We start from the raw sequence: 22,866 nt of genomic DNA on the forward strand, positions 1-22,866 counted from the left end.
CAATATTTGAAAAGGCCATTCATAAGTATAACTTATAATGCAAATCTTTTTGCATATACACATATTTATAAAATGAATATAAGTATAGACATTCTATTCAATATGAAATATTTGTTTCAAGGTAACATAGATCATCAGTCAATTTAATCACAAATATGAAATGACTTGAAAGCAGAGAATTAGTCAATAAAAGAAAGAATAGGAAACCTATCTAAAATACTAAAAATTATTATAGTACAAACCCTTGATTTGAAATGTTAAAAAAATTAATCTTATACATTAATTTTCTAAATCTACTTAAAGGAATTAATATAAGAAACAAAAAGAAAGTGGAAAGTTTATTTCTATTCTGACTTAAATATCATAAGTACTATTCTACACAAATCATAAATACTGTGATGTTATTTTCAAATATCTCTAAATGCAGCAATTTTCTTTTATGCATAGTATGCAATTTCTTTTTCAATATTTGCCCAAGTGATTATTTAGCAAAACAGTTTATAAAGGTGCTATATTTAATATAACCAACATATTTCAATAACATTCATATTCATAATAATAAAATATAGCCATATAAAAATACTAAAAAGAAATATAATATTCAATTATTGTTTCTAATACCAGATTTTAAAAATTTTTCAAAGCACTGAGAAAAAAGCTAAACACTCAATATTTGAATGCATTATCAACGGAATTTCATGAAAAATATCCCCTATTTAAAAAATTTATTTTAATAATAATTATATCCATACACTAACAGTATTATGAAGCAAACTTCAAAAGTAATAAATCCAATAAACAGTGCAGGATGTTTCTACAAATTTTAGTTCATACTTTTAAATATTGGTATGAAACAAGAACAATTATTTCTATATTCTACTGTCCATTATATATTTCATGAGAATTATGAATATTTAGAAATTACAGCAATTATTTTCTCTTTTTGTATGTTGCATTTCTTTTAATGTTTTAAGAATTTTAAAATTAAAAATCTTTAAAATAGAATTCTATGAACTCTTAAAAAATTCAATATTTCTGTTTCTTAGCACTAATTAAAATTATTAGCTAATTATATCTAAATTAAATACTAAGAATTATATGAATATTAATTCAGATAAAATAACAAAAATGCATAAAACAATTTGTGTTTGTTAAAAAAAGAGGTTAAGAGAATTAAAAAGAGTAGTGAACTTTTTGTAAAAAAAATTCATAAATTAAATAATTCTTGAAGACAGGCACAAGTTTAATGGAAAAACTATAAATTACTACACAGTATTAAATATTACATAATAAATAATTGTAGTTGTTTTCTTGAAAGCCAGGAATACAATAGCTTTCAATACTTATTCTGACCTCACTGCTGCTTATCTTGTCTAAAATTTCTAAAAATGTCATAGACAACATGGAAATAATTTTTTAAATGCTTGTTATAAGATTGAAAGTATGAGGGAAAAAACATTTTCGTCTCATTTCACACTTATCTGGATAAACAATAATTTAATAATACAAATCCCGTTCTTTGACTTCCATCTATAATGTAAATAAACTCGTAATTTTCTAACCAACTAACCAATCACAATACAGTAAGCAACAAACTACAGAGACGGAGAAAGAAAATCTATGATTGGACTCAAAAAAGTTGACATACAGAGAGTCGATTTCTAGATTGTGTTTCGTTCAAACGAAACAGCATTAGGGTTGCCATATTGGCGACTAACTTGGGGGCACACTACACTTCATCCGAATATAGGCATAATAAGCTAATATGCTGAAGTTTTTTCCCGCGCAAATTTTCCCCTTCTTTTTCCCTCGGAGCAGAATTTTGGAGCAGCCCCTAGACGCTTCTTATAAAATGGAGTCAGATTAACAACGAATGAATTATTTTACATTACGAACCCAAACACGATTGAATGAAATGAAATTCAGATAGAGTTTCAACAAGTGCTTGTACATTCCGGATAATGGATGGGTATGAAAAGAATGTCTTACATTGTTATATTTAAGGCGAATACTTATTGTATACATTTTATTTTCTTGTTTACTCATGATAGCAGATTCTTTATATTAAATATGTATCAAAATATTGTTTTGTTATTCTAAAATGAAAGCTTATTGCAGGTGTTTTATCTTTTTGGTAACTAATGATAAAATCTCTTGATATCTCTGTAGTCAGGACAGAATTTACTTTCAGAGCCTGCAAGAAACATTATCTTACAAGATTCTATCTTCAGAAATGTTTGCCATTTTCATCAATCACATATTTTTCTTTAATAATCACTTTAATTCTGTAGACTTTATAGTTTCATTTACTTTTTTTCACTCAGTCAGACTGTGCAGATTTCCAGATTTGCTAATCGTTGCTTTCTTTTTGCTCTAAATTCTTTATTCTATTAAATTCGTTTTTATACTTAATTTCATTAGGAGAAATTAAGAATTTCCATTTGTCATTTACTACTTTTGCATAATTGGTATGTAAGAAGTCTTAACTTTTTGTTAAATTAACAAAACAATTTGCATACTCAGCACAAAGTGGGTAGATGGAATTTTTTTTAAAAAAGGGAATCACTTTGAAAATATAAAATTGTTATGCATACTTTAGTGTAATAATGATGTAAGAAGCAATGAGAGACAAGATCAACTATCATTACAATTCTTTGTTATGAAGTATATGCAAAAAGATATACAAAGTTATACAAGTTAGTGTTTTTTATTGTGTATTTATTTTAAATTGTTAACTCAATAATCCAAGCATGTATTTTCTTCCATGTTTAGATAAATAGCCCTAGTGTTGCTTCAAACGGGGCGTTAATATAACCAAACCAACCTTAGATAGTGTTGAAGAATTATTGGACCAAGCGTCAGTATCAAACTATAATTGCCATAAACATTTTTTTTTATTCAATTCTAAATGGATATTCTCTCGATGCTTAGGAATGATAATCAAATGAGTGTATCTGTCATCTTTAATTTATTTAATAAGTAGGAATTTCAAAAAATTAGGTTTCAATAAAATGTCTGTTTGTAATTAGATATTTGTGCATCAACTGCATGCTAACAATTAAACACCAAAGTTCACCTTCTAATAAATAAAACTTGACTATATTTGCCAATTATATACGCATATATTGTAAACAGAAAAAAAATATTGAAATGCTATATCAAATATATAATATGTGAAATGGAATGCAGTAAAATTCAGTTTTTTTAAAATTATAAATTTCAAGGGTTTTTTTTTTATGTTGTTTTAACTTTGATTTTTAATCTTGCTAAAAAATGCAACCATTGTGTATTGCCTTGTTCTCAAAACTTTCACTAAAAATTAGATCTTGCCATGTAAAATATAAAATAAAATTAGGGGAATGAACCAATAACTATCTAATTTCACTGTTTTCATAAAGAATTAAACTGTTTGTTTCTAGGATAACCATTTGCAAGTCAATTTTAAGGCTATGTTTTTAAGTTTTACAAAATAAATAAATTTTGATTTTCAGTATTTTTTAATGTAAAAGATGTTTTGATTTTTCTATATCTTCAGCCATTTAAATACTATATTCAAGAGAAATAATAATCACAAATTAATAAAGCCAGTTCTCTTAATGATTCATCTCCACTCATTTTTTACTCTTTTCTGATGATATACAAAGAAGAAAAAAAAAATCTATGATCAAATAATAAGAATTACACCAGAGTTAATACCATATTTTCTAAGCATTTTAATTTTTAATGTGATAAATGTGTATGTGACAAATATTTAATATAACAAATATACATGCGAGAAAAAGTGCATTTTTAAATTATAAAATGTATATTGTCTATGCTGCGAAATTTACATCTGATTATAAAAACAATTTTTTTCAATGGAAGTTATGCTTGTTTTTTTTATAGTTTATTATTATTATTATTATTCAGATTAAGAAATAAAAGCAAAGAACAGAAAGGAAATATTTTTAAATTTTATTGTTAATAATTTGTATAGAAAGGGTATCAGTAAAATATAAGGACAATTAATTGACTAGATTTTTTGCCTTCTATCCTGCTTTCTTATTTCTTCTCCATCCCCTTAAACTCTTCATGATTTTATTTAAAAACAGACTACTTCTTTCATGAAACTTTTATTTTTAAATAAATAATACAGATTCTTCTATAATTAATCAAAATTTATTTAATATAGGCAATATAGGTAATTTTAATTTCTCATCTCTAGTAAACATGAAAAGTAAGATGTTCATGAAAATGAGTGAAGCAAAGTACTTTTTCTTTTATGAGTTGTATTTTATTTGTTAAATACCTTAAAGTTGCAGCTCAGAGTGTCATATTTAAGAATGATAATGCTTTTTTCAGTAACCTTTCATATATTTTATAATGAATTTAAGTATTTTTAAACATTTTATCAAAGTATTGAAAGTTACTTGTAAGTGTAATGACTTGTATTTCAATGTACATACATTGAAAGTTGATAATTTGCCAGAAAGCAAAATATTTTGTATTTATAGTTAGCACATTGTTTACATTTCTTTTACTATTATAAAACCTAATTAATATCAAGCTGTTTTTTCACTTTTGGTAAATAAATTCTTTGGAGACTTCTCAGATAATGATTAATGTTTTCTATTATAATATGAAATTTGAATGTCTAAACATATCTTATTTTCCTTTTTTCATTACAATTAATTTAAGTGGCCTTGTTGAAATTTTAATTAACATGGGATATGAAATTGAAGACATTTCCTTTTATCATTACTTTATATGGTATAATTGAATTTTAATGCTATATATTTTTCAAATTATTGTGCCAAAAGAATAAATGCTGCTTTATGTTCTGAAATATTGCTGTATATTTCCTCATACTGTTTCTTTATTTAGCACTCTTTCTTTCAATGAGTAACATGATACACAGGACAGCTTCAAGGAATGGGTATCTTAAAGAATATTTTATATAAATTAGATTAATGTTATGGGTATTCAGGCCATTCTCATTTTATATCAGTTGTTCATTAGTTAGTCAGCTGTTCTATTTTTTTATATAATTTAATTTTTGAAAATTGCATATTTCATTAGTATTGCATAATTTATTTTGTGTTCACATTGTGCGACATGCCATTTTTATTTTTATTTTTTTCAGCTACTGAGGTGATTAATGTTTTTATCTCGGAAAAACTAGTCGTATTAGTACTTAACTGATAAAATTGAGGATTTTACTACTTTTAGTTCTGTATTTAAATTTCATTGAAATCTAAAATCCCAAGATGTTTATAAATTGAAAAAAGTTTAATTCCTGAATTTAAACTATCGTTTGAATACTGTTATTTAAATTGTGTTACAAAATAATTTGTGTAATTACCTCTACAACAGATCAACTTTATTTAAAGATTCAATAAAAAGTTTTCATAAGAGAATGAAAAACAAATGTTAATGTAAGTACAATACATAAATTGAACAAATATTCTAGAAAAGATTTGGATTTTATGTCGAACATTCTACTTCAAAGAAAACTGAAATATCTTAAACAAACATAAAGACTGTGCCTAAAATTCTTTTGAAAAATATGCACATGAATTGTACTTCTCAAATTAGAGGAATGTTTTATGTTAACAATAATATATTCTTGAAAGACGAAGCCATTGTGGAAAATAGAAATAAAGAATGATAGTATTCATCATATCTAAAAAAATTTCTGTATTATGGAAGATCTAATAAAAATCTCAAAGATCTTTCTCGTTAAATGAATAAATAATTCTTGTAATTGTTGATTTGGCTTTGAGCTTTTTTATTTTATTGTGAATTTTTGATTTCAAAATGTTTGGAAAAAAGGGGAGAAAATTCCTGATGTACAAATTTATGGGAAGTCAAGGCTGTTGATTAATACTATTTCCATTGATACTTCTCTTCTAAGGCTGGTCCTATTTCAGTTTGCACAACTAACTAGAGTTTGTAATTATTTTTCTTTTAAAAATGTAACCCCATTTGTAATTATTTTTAACTGTGTAAAAAAAAAAAAAAAAAAAATCTTTATTCTTATAGTTGAATCCTGTTTGTTTTTGCTAAATTTATTGTTTTGCTGCAAACAAAGTGACCTATTTTCCTATAAAATGTCAAAAAATGCTGTTGAAGAACAACAATCTCATTTATTCCTTCATGTTCATGAATTTTAAATTCTTGAAATATTGGCATCTTATGACACACACAGTTTTTGTACAAAATATTATTCTTATTTGAAAGATTTCATAAAGTATTCTATTTACACATGATCAGCTAAATTTCTTTCTGTTTCTTGTTAATTAATACTTTATTGAACAATTTTATTTTCCCACTTATGTTAGGGAGAGGGGGAAAAATCTCATGCAGAATAGAAACTTTACAGTTATTGGAAGAATTGGTTAAGACTTTCTTGTGCATAAAACATTGTAATGACTTCAATAGCTATTTAAATGTTCTGAATGCTATTTTGAATAAATTTTAATTTTATTGATGTATTTCGAATTATTGTTCTTAGTTAATTACAGAGTGTTAAATTTCTATTCATTTTTTATCAGTTATTCAATAGAATGGTTTTGTAATGAAAAATTAATACAGAAGTAATAAGCCATAATTATTTACCAAACATAGAATTATATGATAATGAAAGCATTTTGCATGTATTATATAGGGGAGAGTTTGATTTAATCAGAGTCACATGGAGGCTCAGAAAATCTTTGGATTGAAATATTATAGTTGTTGGTTTATGTTGATCATTAGATAAAATATTAATTTTGGCTCATTGTGATTACATTTTACGTTACAATATAGAATGTTAAATGTATAGCTACAATATGCATTTGTAAACCAGAGGAGCAAAAGAATTAAATGTTTTTAATATGAAAAGTTTTATTTTTTGAAGTTTTATAAATGGCTAACTTTTAAATGAAAACCAAAATGTAATAGACATAGAGTGAGAAGTTATTTTCGATATTAACAGTTTAGTGTGTTCACGTCAATCTAAATCCAGGGGTGTTTGTGCTCCGGGGATTTTGAACTTCGATACCCGGAAATTCCGGGGATCGTCGTTCAAAAGGAAGTAGGAATAATAATGAATTATTTATTTTGATCTGGGTAATTTTGTTTGCTTTGAAAGCAGAAAACGCAAGGTCAGTGTGTGTGGTGAAAACTTTTCCTTTCTTTCTCCAAAGGCAGTGATAATGCGTGAAAAGGGGGGAAAAACTTCTTTTTTGTTCTTTCCTTATTGCGAGTTATGACTCATTCCCCCGGTTCTCGGACATTCTCTTCTGGATTCTTTTCGGCAAGTAGGCGCGGCAGAAAAAAAAAGGGAGAGACTTCGTTCGACCAGATGTGCGATCACGTGACCTGGGTTCAAAGGTCTTAATTTTGCAAAAAAAGTAATTCATTGAACTTTTATAATTAGGTCATTCAATACTTCATAATTGTAATTTTTCATTCCCCCCCCCCCCTTCTCGAAACTCCAAAATGTCGGTAGTAAGTCCGTAAAAGTTTCAGGGGATTTTTTGGGGTCCCACAAACACCCCTGTAAATCTTCATTTCGTCACAGTTGATGTGTAATTTTTTATATAACAAAAATGAAATCGAATTCACATTATTATTATTATTTGCTAAATTTTTTGTGAAACCATTTGTATTGCATTTGCCTTATATATGCATCATCATTTGATCTTAGAAGAGAGGACTTCAAAAACAAATTCCGCAATTAATTGGTAATTTCCTTTTTAATGTATTTTCATTTGAAGGATGAAGTGGAAATCTTCGCTTTGTATTCGATTACAGATTTTAGAACATATTTCTTCTAAGATTAGCCATGTGCACGGGTCCGAATGTATGAAAATTTATTGTGATGAAACATCCTCTCTGTGATATAGCGTGTTCCAAAATCAGATCTGTTTCATAAAACTCACTTGTATGGGGAAATTAAAAGATCCACCAAAAATCTTTTACAATGTTCGCATTTATATAATCAAATGCTTACAAAAGCAAAAGGAGAACCCTCCCCAATTTTTAATATTAACTCCTTTGATATCGCTAGATAAAAAAAAAAATATGTAAATGCAGCCACTTTAATGCGGTGTTCAAGGGCGATCATTTTGTTGCGCTTGTGCAACCTTTGGAATTCTGGACATTTGGATTGAACTTTGCCAATCCTTGCTGCATGTCTGGCAACACACATTTCCCGACATTGCAGTTTGAGATTTCTGAATGAAGGGTCAAAGGTTTAAATGGTGCTAACTCGTGATATTTAAAACATTTGACGATACTATCCACAATTTTATCTGTCGTAACAAAACAAATATTATTTTTATTGTACTTCCTGCCTACTCGTTCGAAAGTGAAGCATCTCATAGATTAGAATTCTCGGAAGCATATTGAACATTTACAAGCTATTAAAAGTCGAATATTTTATAGCTTATATATTACTTCTTTTCACTAATTGCATTGCCATTTGTTCTTATGGAAGTGTTTAATTTCTTTATTCTAATAGTTCCAGTTTAATGGCAAATACTTCTTTATCATTAGTAAATTATTGACTTGTGATGTACTTTCATACATCTATAGTCTCCCCCTGTAATCGAACTATGTTGTCATAATTTTGAAAAGTAAATAACTGTTATCTTTGCGTCTCATACCAAACATTTTTTTTAAAAGTTAATGTTTCTTAATGAGTAGTTATAATGATGAACAAAAGAAAATATTAAAAGGTAACTAGCTTAACGAGCGATGTTTCGCAAACCTGAGTGACGAGGAGCCATATGGCGTCATAAGCTAGATTGGTTCTGCATAAGTTTGTTTTGATCGCTGATTTGAAGGGAACATTTAGGTCTACTCGGAGAAGGTGTTTTGACCAGATAGTGTTGTCAAGTGCGACTCTGAGAGATTCGAGCACTTACCTGTGAAGCCTTAATTAATGAAATTTGGTGTCTGGTAAGATTATGGGGTTAGAGGCGAATAGCAATGATATCGATGAGCAGGTGAAAGAACATAGCCGAAATTATAGAACTGCATTCTGTGTCGCAGCAAAAAGCCAGTGGACATTTGGTTTCTTGCGGCAAAAATAATAGACGCAATAGAGATACAACCTTCAGTGAAATTAGGGAAATGTTGAAAGCATGAAAAATTTATTAGCATTATACTAGAATCATCATTCGAATACGGCGATAGCTTAGTGCGCTACAAATTCAATGGTAATGCGATATCTCATTTTTACCAAATTTTGAAGGGTAAGTTTTTTTTTCTTTCAAATTTCCTGTTGATGTTTTTGAATCAAAGTGAGTAGCCATACACTTCTACATACTTTTTTTATAATTAAGCAAATATTTAGTTTATTAATAAAATAAATAAATACCAAACATTTGATTATTTTTGCCGTTTTCAGTAGCTCTGATTGTAACACTGCATCAATTTTTTTTCTTTTAGATTCCAAGATTGTGTTGTCACGAACCTAATGACATGATAATGAGAAAAGCTGATAAATCATCACATCTTTTGGAATAAAAGTGGCAACAATAAGAAATAGCTTGACATTTCAAAGACCCGCAATCCCAACTGGAATCGAGAAATAAGAAATTCTGCAATACATCTGTTTAGAAATTTTTTATCACGCTATAATTTTTATTACTTGCTAGTGTGAGTATTGTTACATACAAAAAAGAGGAATTTATTCTAATGACTCATGTTACAAAACACTCTTCCAAAAATTACATTCAAAGTTTTCCCTTATCATTCACTTAATGAAGAAACTTCTTTTTTGCCAAATATGGTCAAAGGCATTTAAATTATATTCGTCGTGAAAATTTTATTGTCAAATTGGAATAAAAGAGATGTCTCGTGCTAGTGACGTGCAGAAAGAAGTGCTTTAAAAGTGCAATTTTCTCATTGACCATTTAATTGAGAAATTATTTGCTTGCAAACTTTGTGATCATTTCTCAGCTTCGGAATTGAAAGAAACGTTTGCTGATTCATGATAAAGAGAAACTACATGTGACATTTGTAATAAAGCAGTTTTCCAGTGGTCACAATTAAAAAATCTTTGAATGTCACTTACGAATGAGAAATCTTACGCTTGCAGCTTTTGCAACAAAGTCTTTTCTATGGTTGGCAATTTAAAAAGACATTTACGGACGCATACACAAGAGAAACTGTTTAAATGCGAGTTTTGCAAGAAAACCTTTTCTAAGGAGGAATATTTAAAGATACATTTGCGTCTGCATACGGGTGAGGAACCGTATACATGTGAATTTTGTAACAAACCTTTTTTTGATAGGGGAAATTTCAAAAGACATGTGCGTACGCATACGGGTGAGAAACCATATGCATGTGAATTTTGTAACAAATCCTTTTCAGGTAAGGGGGGTTTCAAAAAACATTTACGGACCCATACGCAAGAAAAACCATATACATGCGAATTTTGTAACAAACCCTTTTCAGATCAGCCGAGTTTCAAAAGACATTTACGTATGCATACGGGAGAGAAACCATATACATGCGAATTTTGCAAGAAATCCTTTTCCAGCAACGATCATTTAAAAGTACATTTGCGTCTGCATACGGGAGAGAAACCATACTCATGCGACGTTTGTAACAAATCCTTTTCTGATAGGGGAAATTTCAAAAGACATGTGCGTACGCATACGGGAGAGAAACCGTATACATGCGAATTTTGTAACAAACCCTATTCGGATCCGGCGAGTTTCAAAAGGCATTTACGTACGCATACGGGTGAGAAACCGTGTATTTTGTAACAAACATTATTCGGATGAGCGGAGTTTCAAAAGACATTTACGTACGCATACGGGAGAGACGCCATAAACTTGCGAGTGTTGCGAGAAAGCCTTTTCCAACAACTGGCAGCTAAAAGTACATTTGCACCAGCATACGTAAGATCAACCATATACATTTGACATCGGTAACAAACCGTTTTGAAGAAGGGGAATTTCAGAAGTCATTTACGTACACATACGGGAGAGAAACCGCATACATGGGAATTTTGTTGTAAGGCATATTCTCAGCGGTCACAGATAAAATTTTATTTACGTACGCGAAAATACATACATATAATCTACGTACATAGAAAAGAGAAACTCCACGCTTGCAATTTTTGTAACAAAGCCTTTTCTGCGACTTGGAAAAAGACATTTAAAAAGGCATACGAACGAAGAACAGTATGCATGTCACATTTGCAATCAACCATTTATTCATCGTTCTGATTTAAACACACATCTGCGGGCGCATGCGAAGAAAAACTGTATACATGTTCGTGGCATTTGTAGTACGGCTTTTTATCAGATTTCGAGTTTGAAAAGGCATTTATTTACACACACAAAAACCGTATACATGTGGAACTTGCAATAAAGCTTTTCTAAGGCATGCTGATATAAAGAAACATTTACTGACGCATTGGAAGGTGAAACCGCATGCATGCATACGAAAGAGAAACCGTACACATGTGACTTCTGTAATACTAGATATTCTCATTCCATTTCTTTGAAGAAACATTTGCCGAACCATATCATAAAAAATGAATGAATTATACACCTCTGATGTTCAATAAAGCTCCTGTTAATGGGAGAACTTCACCTCATCTTAAAGAGAAAGACTTATAATAATCATTTTTTAGTAAGTTAACATTTCAAAAAACGGACCAAAAACGCTTATTATTTTACTAAAATATGTTGAAATTCTAGATTTCCATTTTGTATTGCAAAGCGCATAATGCATATACAATATTATACAGTGTAATTCTTACACTTAAATAAAAGTTCCAACTTTGCAGGGTTATTGAAGAAAACAAAAGCCTTTGAAAATTTAATTAATGCAACTAAAAATGTTCATTACAATCACCTCTAAAAAAATACGAACGTTATCAAGACAATACAATAACTCATCCCATAACCTTTCGGTTTTTCCAATATTATGCTTTGAAAGCTTGCAGATGTGCATGTTTTAAGTTTATCAACATCAGTTGATAGCGGGGGTATAAACACCTGCTGTTTACTGTAGCCCCCCCCAAAAAAAAAATGTAGTATCGCCCTACACGCTTATCATACATACCTTTCAAATCTTCACACAGGGCATGCAGAAAAGAGAGTGGGTGAATTATCGCACTGCTTCGATATCCTTTGTATTTCCGGACGGGCTCACATTGAAATCTTATAACTATTTTGAATTTGAATTTCCAATTGTTATTTTTGATTTATGATTAATAATGAGGTTGTTTTCCTTTTTAACAGAACAGCAAATTTGGGATATTCTTTTATTATCACCTTGTATTCTGTGTAACATGTAAATGAATATTTATGACTTAATTATTTGTTTCATGCTAAGTCTGCTTATTATTGTGAATATGTTTCATATACATGCATTAAAATTTTTCCAATAAATATTTGTATTTTATTGGAAAGTATTGTGAATTAAAGTACTTCCCTTTTACTTTTGTATGTGACTATAACTTGTATAAGTTTTCTTCTGTGACATTTTGCGCCTTCCTAAGTGCCAAAGCTGTGATTTAGAGTTTGAAATATAAAATCTAATATGTAGAAGTATGACTTAGTACAGAAGAGTTTAAATTATGGAATTTACATAACATGGTTTTTTATGCTTCAAATCTGCATCTTATATTAAACTATTTTGTATCGAATAGTTCTTGTAAATTTTTCCTTAAATTTTGAATATAAAGTTTAAAATTTAAATAAAAAAAGTTAAAATTTAGAATGTAATGATATGTTTTGTGTTTCATTGTGCAGATGGTTTTTGATTGTGTTATTATATAGTTGTAGAAAAATTTAACGTTCTTTAAGAAGATGTTGGGAAAATAATGGATATTTTACTCTCTACATTTTACCGCGTAAATATTAGACAAAAGTATTATATATAAGGTTAAAAAAAAATTTTTTTTTAATTGCTGCCTGTTAAGTTTTTTTTAAATTTTATTTTATATATGTATTTCCATTCTTAATTGATTGCAAGGTTATTTTTTAAGTTTCTGTGCATTTGTTCATTCTTGGATTCGGAAATTCTCCTAACTGTCATTCATGCGTCATTGCGGAAAATTTATTTTGAACTAGGCGCCTTTGGCGGCAGCCGCTTCGCCAATTTTAAAGCCTGTTAAAATTTCCAATTAAATATTTTATGTATCTGGTCTTTTAATAGCTTCCACAACAAAATATTTTAAAGGTTCAAAATCATATAATTCATTTATATTATTATAAAGGCCTGAAGCCATAATGTACTATGTATCTCTAATTTTCTGTCAGCTCTTGTAAAATTTCAACTTTAAATTAAAGGGTAAATGATTAAACTGCAATTTATATATATAAAAAAAAACCATTTTTTGCTGAAACCAAGTATTTTTCTTAAATATGAGTATTAAAAATAGAGTCATTCAGCATTTAAGTCAGTCTTATGTGCACTACAGAATAATTTTCATAATTTATGCAATATATCAAGAATAATTCAACAAAAATTTCTCAAATCCATTCATAAAATTCATTTTTTAACTTCACTTTTAAAACGATTTAAATGACGTGAATAACAATATTTTATGTGGTTTCGATTTATAAATATACATCGAGTGATCGAGAAATAACAGGAGGTGTTTGGAGCCCCGTAGCGTGTTATGTACAGGACGAAATATAACAAAATTTGGCCACCATACACATTAAAGTATGCGGTTTCGACTTATCAAGGGAAAAAAAAAGTAGTACCAAAAAGCACCGATAGTGGAAATTCTGGCGCTGCGAACGAAAACTTTATTATGTTACAGTAGACTCCCGATTATCCGCACCTGCCGCACATTTTTTTTTTTTTTTTTTTTTTGAAGCGTAAAGCAAAGAAAATAAAAATGTTCACAAAACTGAGCGAAACGTTAAATTTTCTAACATCGTGCTTATTTATGGCAAAAATATCCCAGGCCTTCTCGGAACCTTCCCCTCTGATGAGTAAGTGATTTCTTACTCACCCTTGCAGTGCCCGCTCCATCGCCCTCTCTCGTCTTAATCTTACTGACACGTCCACTTCTTCCCACTCGCCATTATTAGTTCAAGCCTGATGTTGTTTGCGAATCGGTCGGAGTTAATTTCTTTTTTTTATTATTATTGTGTTTAGTGCTTGTGCTTTTTGGTTTTGTGTTTTTCGTTACCGATTTAAAATGTCAGGAAAACGAAAAAGGTTGTGTTGACGATTGCGCAAAAACTAGAATTAATTTCCAAAGTAGCAAACGGCGCTACAAGGCAGCAGATGGAATTGGATTATGGAATCGCGGAAACAACAGTGTGTGACATTCTAAAGCAAAAAGACAAACTGGTGAACTTTGCATCAATGTCGGACAGTGCTTCAGCAATGAAAACGCGAAAAACTATGAAAACTTTGCTGAGCTAGACACAGCATTGACAGAGTGGTTAGCTCAAGTTCGAAAAGAGTCAAGTTCTCCTGTGAATGGTCCTATCATTGCGGCGAAGGCAAAAACCTTTTTTGAGTTGTTAGGCCTGAAAGGAAATTTTGACGCGTCTTCTGGCTGGTTGACTCGTTTTAAGCAGCGACATGGAATTCGAGAAATTGGACTTCATGGGGAGAAACTTAGTGGTGACCAACAAGCAGCCGACGATTTCTAACATGAATTTGAAGAATTTGTTTTAAAAGAAGAGCTATCTTTTGAACAAATTTACAATGCCGACGAATCGGGACTTTTGTGGAAATGTCTTCCCACTCGCACTTTAGCATGTGAAAGTAAAGCGGCGGGTCATAAAAGCAGCAAGGAAAGGATCACTATCATGTCTTGCAGTAACGCTACCGGTGGACATAGACTTGTTGTCATTGGAAAGTAAAAAACAAAAAAAAAACCCGAGATCTTTCAAATGCACAAAGATAGAAAATTTGCCTGTTGATCACTTTAACCAAAAAAAAGGATGAATGAACCGAAACTTTTTTCAAGAATGGTTCGAAAAAATCATTGTTCTTCAAGGTGCGTAAACATCTTAAATCGAAAAACCTGCCTGAAAAAGCTGTGCTATTGATCGACAACGCACCTTCTCACCCAGCAACAAGCGTGCTAAAGTCTTCTGATGGACAAATTTTTGCAATGTTTCTCCCCCCAAACGTTACTGCTCTGATCCAACCCATGGACCAAGGAGTCATTGCAACAATGAAGAGGACATACCGAACCAAGCTGCTAATGACCAAAATTGAAGGTTTTGATCTGAAAAAGTTCTGGAAACACTACACAATCTTGGACAGCATCTACGATATTGCATCTGCATGGGACTCAGTGAAACCGTCAACCCTCATAAAATCATGGAGAAAACTTATGCCTAATGTTGAAGCCCACAACAACCTAACCCCTTTGAGTTGTGAAGAAGAGAATGAAGATGTAGACACGCCCACGGCAACTCTTGCCGATATGATGAAAACAGTTTTGGCTGGTGAGAACGTCGATGCTGAAAACATTAACGAGTGGTTGGAGTGTGACGTCAACGAACCTGGCTTCGGACGCTTGACAGATGACGAAATTGTGAAGAAAGCAAGGGGAGAGACCGAGAATGAAGGAGAGCGAAGTGAAGACGAAGAAGAGCCCACTGTGCAGATGCGGCAGGCTCACGAAGCGGCTTTGCAACAAGTCGACGGACTGCTGAGCTATTTGGAAGAACAAGACGGCGCGGAGTTGGCCGAGAAACTTATGCTACGAAAAATGCAATCTCGGATCAAGAGAAAATGCTTCCAAAGCAAGAAGCAAACACAAATCACTGATTTCTTCAGAAAGGTGTAGTTTTACAGTTATGCTTTTGTAATTACATAATACATTACGGTATTTAATTACATAATACATTACGGTATTAAAACAGTACATATGTATTAATTTTTCTGTGTATCCTTCACGCCTCTCGTAAGTACAAAGCACTTTTCTGTTTTCATTAACAAAATGCATTTTAGGTTAGTTTTGTGTGATATACTAAAATATGAAGCGTTAGTTAAACATTTCCTGCTGTTTATTTTACGTTTTATTGTACATAAAACGATTTTTCAAAGTTGGAATCACTGTTTTCTCTTTTGCTATACCCGTTTTTAGCTTTTTTCGGATTATCCGAAAAATTCCGCGGATAATCGGGAGTGTACTGTATTTGCCTATGCGGGTGCCTTGTAACATGACATCGAAGATAAAAGGAAGAATTGCGGGAATTTAAGTCATTTTGCAATAATTCACCCGTCGATTGCGTTGTCACTGTATGAACGCGCTTTATTAGTCAAGCTGTTTTATAAATGAGATGAAAATGCCAGTGCTGCTCTTCGTGAATACCGACGGTTAAAACAATTGCTTAGAGGACCGATGACCATAACTAACTTGCGAAGAATGGTTGAAAGATTTAAAACAACAGGAATTCTTGGTGTGCATCCAGGCCGAGGAAGTGAAGGAATCAAGCAGGAAGAAGTTGCAACTGCCGTTATGGATCAGGCGATAGCTAATAAGCAAGTTATCAGCAATATCACGACAGATACCCCGTTCTCGACGATGCAGAAAATATTACGTAAGATCCTGAAATTTTATCAGTATAAAATAACCATTAACTGATGACACGGATCTGAATCTTGACAATTTCTGGTGGTAAGGCAGTTCTGGTTCACTAGAAAGGCGTTGTGAATCAAGGACATGTTTCTGACATTCCTACTTTAAAAGATCAAATAGTTACATGTGAGACTGCCACAATGTCGATATGCTGCGGGTCGCCGTCGAAAACCTCATGTACCACATACAATTATTGGAACATCAAGTTGGTGGTCACTTTGAGCCAAATTTATAAGTTGTTATAATAAACGTTTTTCATTGATATTTGGTGTATTGCTATTTACTGTTTCAATTTCAGTTATATATTCTTTTTCACACATTATGCGCTAGCAGCGCCATAATTTCCCCTATTGACGTTTTTTGGTACTAATTTTTTTTTTCCCCTTGGAAAATTGGAACCGCATACTTTAATATGTATGGTGGCCAAATTTTGTAATATTTCGTTCAGCACATAACACGCTACGGGGTTCCGAACACCTCCTGTTATTTCTTGATCACCCTTTATTTAAAAAATTATGAAGTTTTAATTTTATGTATTATAATTCCCTTCTTCCTAAGGAATCATATTCTGCGAAACATTCTTAACACTTCAAATTTTAAATAAGTAAATGAACATTTCTATCGAATGCTATGAAATCTGATCGGTTTATGAAGTTTTGAAAAAAAATAGTTCAGATCAATCAGCATTTTTATACCCTAAGAACAACCACTTGATAATTCCTGGGCGCTGATTGGGGTATCATCTTTGAGACGGTCGATGAAATGACTTAAAATTGTCCGTTTTTATTGAATAGTGGTATTGAATATTTCGTAACTCAATCAGTTTTAGTGAATTATTTGTTGATTGAAATGCAACTCTTTTCATTTAAAATTTTAGTGCATCAAGAACATTTTGTTAAATATTTAAATATGATTCACAGAACAAAGGATCCATATAAAAGCTAAACATCCATAGTTTATTAAAGCATTTATTAATCAAGTTACATAAAATATAATTATTTACCTCCTTTAGACCATTTTAACACATGCATTTCTATTATTAAAAGTTTACAAATAAGCCATTAGGCCATGAATTAATAGGATATATATTAAACCATCTTTCCCTGAAACAAAGCTGATTTATTGAATTAATAATATTGATGTTGTAAAAGATCATAGAAAGATTTTTTTTTTACATTTATTTTTTGGAAAATTTTATATTTATTTCATTTTATACAGACACGTGCTCAAAATTAATTTTCTAGGTTTAATTCACAGATAGAGTTAACTTATTTTTTAATTTCAGATTTTGTCAACGTGATGGCAACACGTTGATAGAAGCTATTTTTTTTTTCATGCAAACTTAACGTGCTCGTGCAATTTACATTTTATTTTTATTTTGTGAAAGACGTGGGTGTTCGAAGTCGTTCCTGATTCTTGTGAGAAGCTCTGTGTGATTTGGATCTCTGCGTTAGGATTCACCTGATAAGGATCGGCGGATTTTCTGGAGAAGCTTCCCCCCCCCCCCTTGGAGTAGCCATTTGAGCTAACAGCCTATTAGCGTTTTGTGTGTGTGTGTGTTTATTCTCTGAATTAATAAGACAAGTTATTTTTGTGTGCATACATAAGAATGTAAATAAAAGAATTGTTTGTTATGCTCTTATTTGATCTGTCAGAATCAAGATATTACAGTGTACACATGCTAAATTTGGTAGCTGTAGGTCGAACGGGCTGACCTGTAGAGCGCCAACACACACACACATTGAGCTTTATTGTAAATGTAGACTGATTTACCTTGGATTCATTGGTTCATATACAGTGAATCCAAATCATACAATCAATATCAGTACATAGTACAGAATACAAATTCAAGGTATTATAGAGGCAGCAATTTGTTTGTAATTACGCATTTCTAAAAGCTGATTATATATGAAACTTAAATAGATATGAAAGAAAAAATGTATTTAAATGTTTTGGTATGCAACATTACAATACCGATGGTAGTACTAAGTTTTTGCACGTAATAGTACACACAATACCAAAAGTACTATGTTTTTGTATGTAATAGTGCAATACCAATAGTGCTATGTTCTTGTATATAGAAAAAATAAGAAATAGTGTCTCTTGTCTATTTTTTAAAAGACGATGTAAAGTAAAGCCAAATGTACCGTAGTATAGTCTTATTTGGTACGGAAAACTTGATAACTAGAATTTTCTTAAAAGAAAATACTAATATTATTCGCTTTAGTAACTATGCAATGTAATTTTACGGTGATATTTCGTTTCTTAATTAATATATTCATATCTGTCTAGAAGAAATAAAAAAATTCTGTTAATTTAAAAGAAAATTCATAGACCTTCGGAAACAAATTTGCATTGATATTATTGTACACTATTTCGAAAGAAAAAAAAATCTGCAAAAACATCTACAGCTAATTCTAATTACGCACTGGAGAAAGATGGAAAAAAAAAAAAAAAAAGCAAATTTTGATAAACAGGAAATTAAAGATAAATTCTATTTATCTTGAGATGTACTTAAAAGAAAATTCATTTTCTTCCGTCGTTTCCTCCTTCAATTTCATAAAAGTTAAAGCTATTATTGTGCAAAAAGTTTTTTTTTTTTTTTTTTTTTTTTTTTTTTTATGCCCGAAATGGAAGCTTTCACAAACATACAATCGCTCCAAAGCAAACTCGGGCACCAAAGAAAAGATACTAATACAGTCAAAATTTGTAAACTAAAAAGGATAAACATAGTTAAAGGAATTTTCAATTGTATAATTACTGCAATTATAAAAACAAATAACAAAAATTATAAATTAATCCATTTTAACCAGAAATTAGGGCAAAAAGAAAACAAAAAAAATAATGCACAAGCCAAACTCGGACGGAAAAGATTTTGAAAACTAGTTAATATTTTCAATCAATTATTATTTTGTATGTAAGTCCTTTTTCAATTCCTACTATTAGCTCACGCTCTCTCTCTCTCTCTCTCTCTCTATATATATATATATATATATATATATATATATATATATATATATATATATATATATATATATAATCTTGTTCAAATTTTCAATCGTTAATAAAATAGTTTTTATTCATCCACTCAAGTTCAAATACATTTTCTTAAACTTGTAATGGATGACACTTGATGTTAATACAGTTTTTTCAAGTATTAATTAATTAACTAAATTTGTTCAGTAATTTCTATTTGGTCGTTAAATGGTCGACAAGCTTTGAGATTGCAAGGAAATTCGCTTTCTGTTTTGCCACTTAATATTGTAATTCTGTCATATGTATATACATATTTATATTAATTGTAATTATTTAATAAAAAGTAACTAAAATAAAAAAAATTACCTATGCAGGAATTGACTTAATTTTTTTAAATATATATATTACTTGTTTATAACCATTTTAAGACGTTTAGGCATAGATTACATAAATATTTCATAAAAATTAAGTATCAATATTTTCCCATCTCCAATATCAACAATATATTATCATTAATATTTTCTCACTCCTGCAACAATGCTCTTTTTAATTTATTCTTACAGGAAATGGCGTGTTCCCAGAACTTTTCCTTAAGTATTCCAATAAATTTTCGATGGAATTTATATCAGGGCTTTGGGCTGGCGTGTCCATTAAGTAAGGACAATTATATAGATGTCAGGAACGCACTCGATAAGCTTTATGTTTCCGGATCATTGTCCTGATAAAATCGCCAGTTGTTGCCAAGAGAGAGTTTCAACACACATTATTTTAAATTTTTCTTTAAAATGTCGAGGTATACATTCTGATCCATTCTCCCTTCAATAAAATGCAGGGTTCCTGAGCCGGTAACTGAAAGCGAGCTCCTGGCAATTACTGATCCATCTACATGCTTCACAGTTACTTTCAAATTTTTTTGTGCGAAATTCCTCTATCAATTTTCTCCAAACGGAAAGTTAGCCATCGGATCCAAAAATGTCTAATTTGCTCTCGACGGTCAAAGACATTTTTCCAAAAAGAAAAATCTTTCTTTTCATATTCCTTGCGAATTTAAGTCCAGGTATTGTTTCGTTTACTTATAAAAGTCTTTTGCCTGGCTTTTCTTCCATTGAAATCTGCCTTATAGAGCATTTTTTTTTTGTTGTTGTTAATGGACTAAAAATTTTTTCTAATTCCTTTTCAGCAATAATAGATGGGCTTGGTACTTTAAGGAACGGATTTGCTTTTACTTTTCCGATTAAATATCGAACATCAGCCTCTTTGAAAATCTTATTGTAGGTTGTCTTAAGTTTAATTTCCACTCCATTATTGGTTTTGAAAAATTGTATGATGTCATTAACCATTGAATGACTTTTGTGGAAAATCTCTGACATTTCTGGCACATACTTTCCATCTTCAGCACGCTTAATAACCATTTTTCTTAACTCAATACTCCTTTGGCTCCTTTGCCTTGATATTTTAATTAAATTAATATTTAATTCCACAGTAAAGGAAAATAACACACTGAAGAAATTCCCCTAAACAATTATAACTTTAAACATAAAGGCAATAATTTTTACCGAGGGTTTCAAATATTTCGTGCTTAATTGTGAGATGTCCGAGTTTGGCGTGCGGACTCTTTCGCAAATTTTACTTTTATGCCTAAATTTTTAATTATAATTTAGGAATTGGCACTATTTGGTTTTGTTTTTAGCTGCACGATAAATTCACTGTCAAAAAAAAACTTTTTACGTTTTTTCTACTTCTTTTCAGTTAAAATATTTTGACAAGAGCAAGATTTTTTCCTATGATGCCGTAGTTTTGTTTGTAGAGACTGTAGGTTAGATAATGTAAAAGAAATTCGAACCTCTAGCATGCATTATCACCGATAATGTTTGCTTTGTCTTCATATTGTTTTAAAAAATTTACTACTGATTATCGTAATCAGAGATGCACTTATATCAAATGGCAACGTCTTTCCTCTCTCTCTCTCTCTCTTTTAAGTATAATTCTCACATTTCACAAGACACAAAACTTTACGCCGGATATGGATAAAAATAAAACCTACATTATTATATATATAAGTGTTTTTAAAATCAATATGATTTATCCGCTAATCAATGCATCTGAATTACCTTACACAATAATTAAACTAAGTATTAAAATAAACAGCAGTTATAAAGGCAATTGCTATTAATAAGAATATACTTAAAATATTAGCATTTAAAATTATACTTTAAAACGTACTGTGTGCCATATATGTGATTATCTAAAAGGTATCTCCCCCAACAAAGATACCAAGACACTTTAATTCTGACGGGATCATTAGTATATATATATATATATATATATATATATATATATATATATATATATATATATATATATATATATATATATATATATATATATATATATATATATATATATATATATATATATGAGTCTTAGTTTTCTATCTTAATTTAACCCACATTAACTTCATTCTAAAATGACTCTTTTATATTGATATCTCTTTTGAGCCTCTTTTTTATTGATCCAATTCCTACTTTTGTAAAAATCCAACACGAGCTCTGCAAAACTGTTAAAATGATCGAGTTCTCACGCTCCGAGTGAAAGGATAAAAATCCTTAATGTTTACTACATTCTTTTAAAGATACTAAATTCCCTTTCCTAAATCGACAAGTGTCAAAGAAACCCTATCAAAATCTCATAGTAAAATGATCGAATGGAAAAATTCCGTTCTCTTTTGCCCTTTTTTTGCTCTTGTATCGTGATGTAGACTGACGTATCTCGTCGCTTCTTTCTTGTACTTAAATTATGTCTCCCGGGAAGGAATAAATCGAATCTTTTGAAAATTCAAAAGTGCCTTCTCTTTGACCTCGCAACGGCTAAAAAAAAAAATATATATATATATATATATATATATATATATATATATATATATATATATTAAAAATCTTTCTAATATATTAAAACTTTCATACAAATAACTGTTCAAATTTCTTATGTTTAAGATTTTAAATTTGTTAAATTGTTAATGTATCAAAATCTTCTTGGCCAAGTTTCTTAAAATATTATCGAAAAAATTTTTTCGATAAAGTTTCGTAAAAATATTATCGAAAAGATGTTTTGATAAAGTGTCGAAAATATTATCGAAAAGATTTTTTTTGATAAAATATCGAAAAGATTTTTTTTTTCTTTCTTAAAGCATATGTAAGAAGATAAAGATTTATTATCGAAAGATTTTTTTTATATAGTATTTCGCCCATATTTGTCTACATCCATATTTGTCTGTTCAATTACCTCTTCTGATACCAACAGATAACATTTCAAAAATTCGTTAAAACTAGAGAAAG

At 30.2% G+C, this 22,866-nt stretch overlaps 2 protein-coding genes across 2 annotated transcripts; both read left to right on the forward strand.

Annotated features, from left to right (window-relative positions):
- The first annotated feature begins 1,717 nt into the window (after positions 1 to 1,717).
- On the forward strand, positions 1,718 to 12,603 carry LOC129987838 (zinc finger protein OZF-like). Its single transcript, XM_056095805.1, has 2 exons — positions 1,718 to 1,969; positions 9,418 to 12,603. Exon 2 carries the CDS (start codon positions 10,035 to 10,037, stop codon positions 10,740 to 10,742), a length of 708 nt encoding a protein of 235 aa, XP_055951780.1. The 5' UTR covers positions 1,718 to 1,969; positions 9,418 to 10,034; the 3' UTR covers positions 10,743 to 12,603.
- Positions 12,604 to 14,826: 2,223 nt separating this feature from the next.
- On the forward strand, positions 14,827 to 16,901 carry LOC129987839 (jerky protein homolog-like). The gene has a single exon (XM_056095806.1). It carries the CDS (start codon positions 15,077 to 15,079, stop codon positions 15,758 to 15,760), a length of 684 nt encoding a protein of 227 aa, XP_055951781.1. The 5' UTR covers positions 14,827 to 15,076; the 3' UTR covers positions 15,761 to 16,901.
- Positions 16,902 to 22,866: the final 5,965 nt, after the last annotated feature.

The sequence above is a fragment of the Argiope bruennichi genome, chromosome 10, assembly GCF_947563725.1.
Source record: "Argiope bruennichi chromosome 10, qqArgBrue1.1, whole genome shotgun sequence".
NCBI classification, from domain to species: Eukaryota; Metazoa; Arthropoda; class Arachnida; order Araneae; family Araneidae; genus Argiope; species Argiope bruennichi.

What these genes read in the sequence shown, in the direction of transcription:
- LOC129987839 (XM_056095806.1), top strand. Translation starts at nt 15,077, where the DNA reads ATGTTTCTCCCCCCAAACGTTACTGCTCTGATCCAACCCATGGACCAA.
- LOC129987838 (XM_056095805.1), top strand. Translation starts at nt 10,035, where the DNA reads ATGTCACTTACGAATGAGAAATCTTACGCTTGCAGCTTTTGCAACAAA.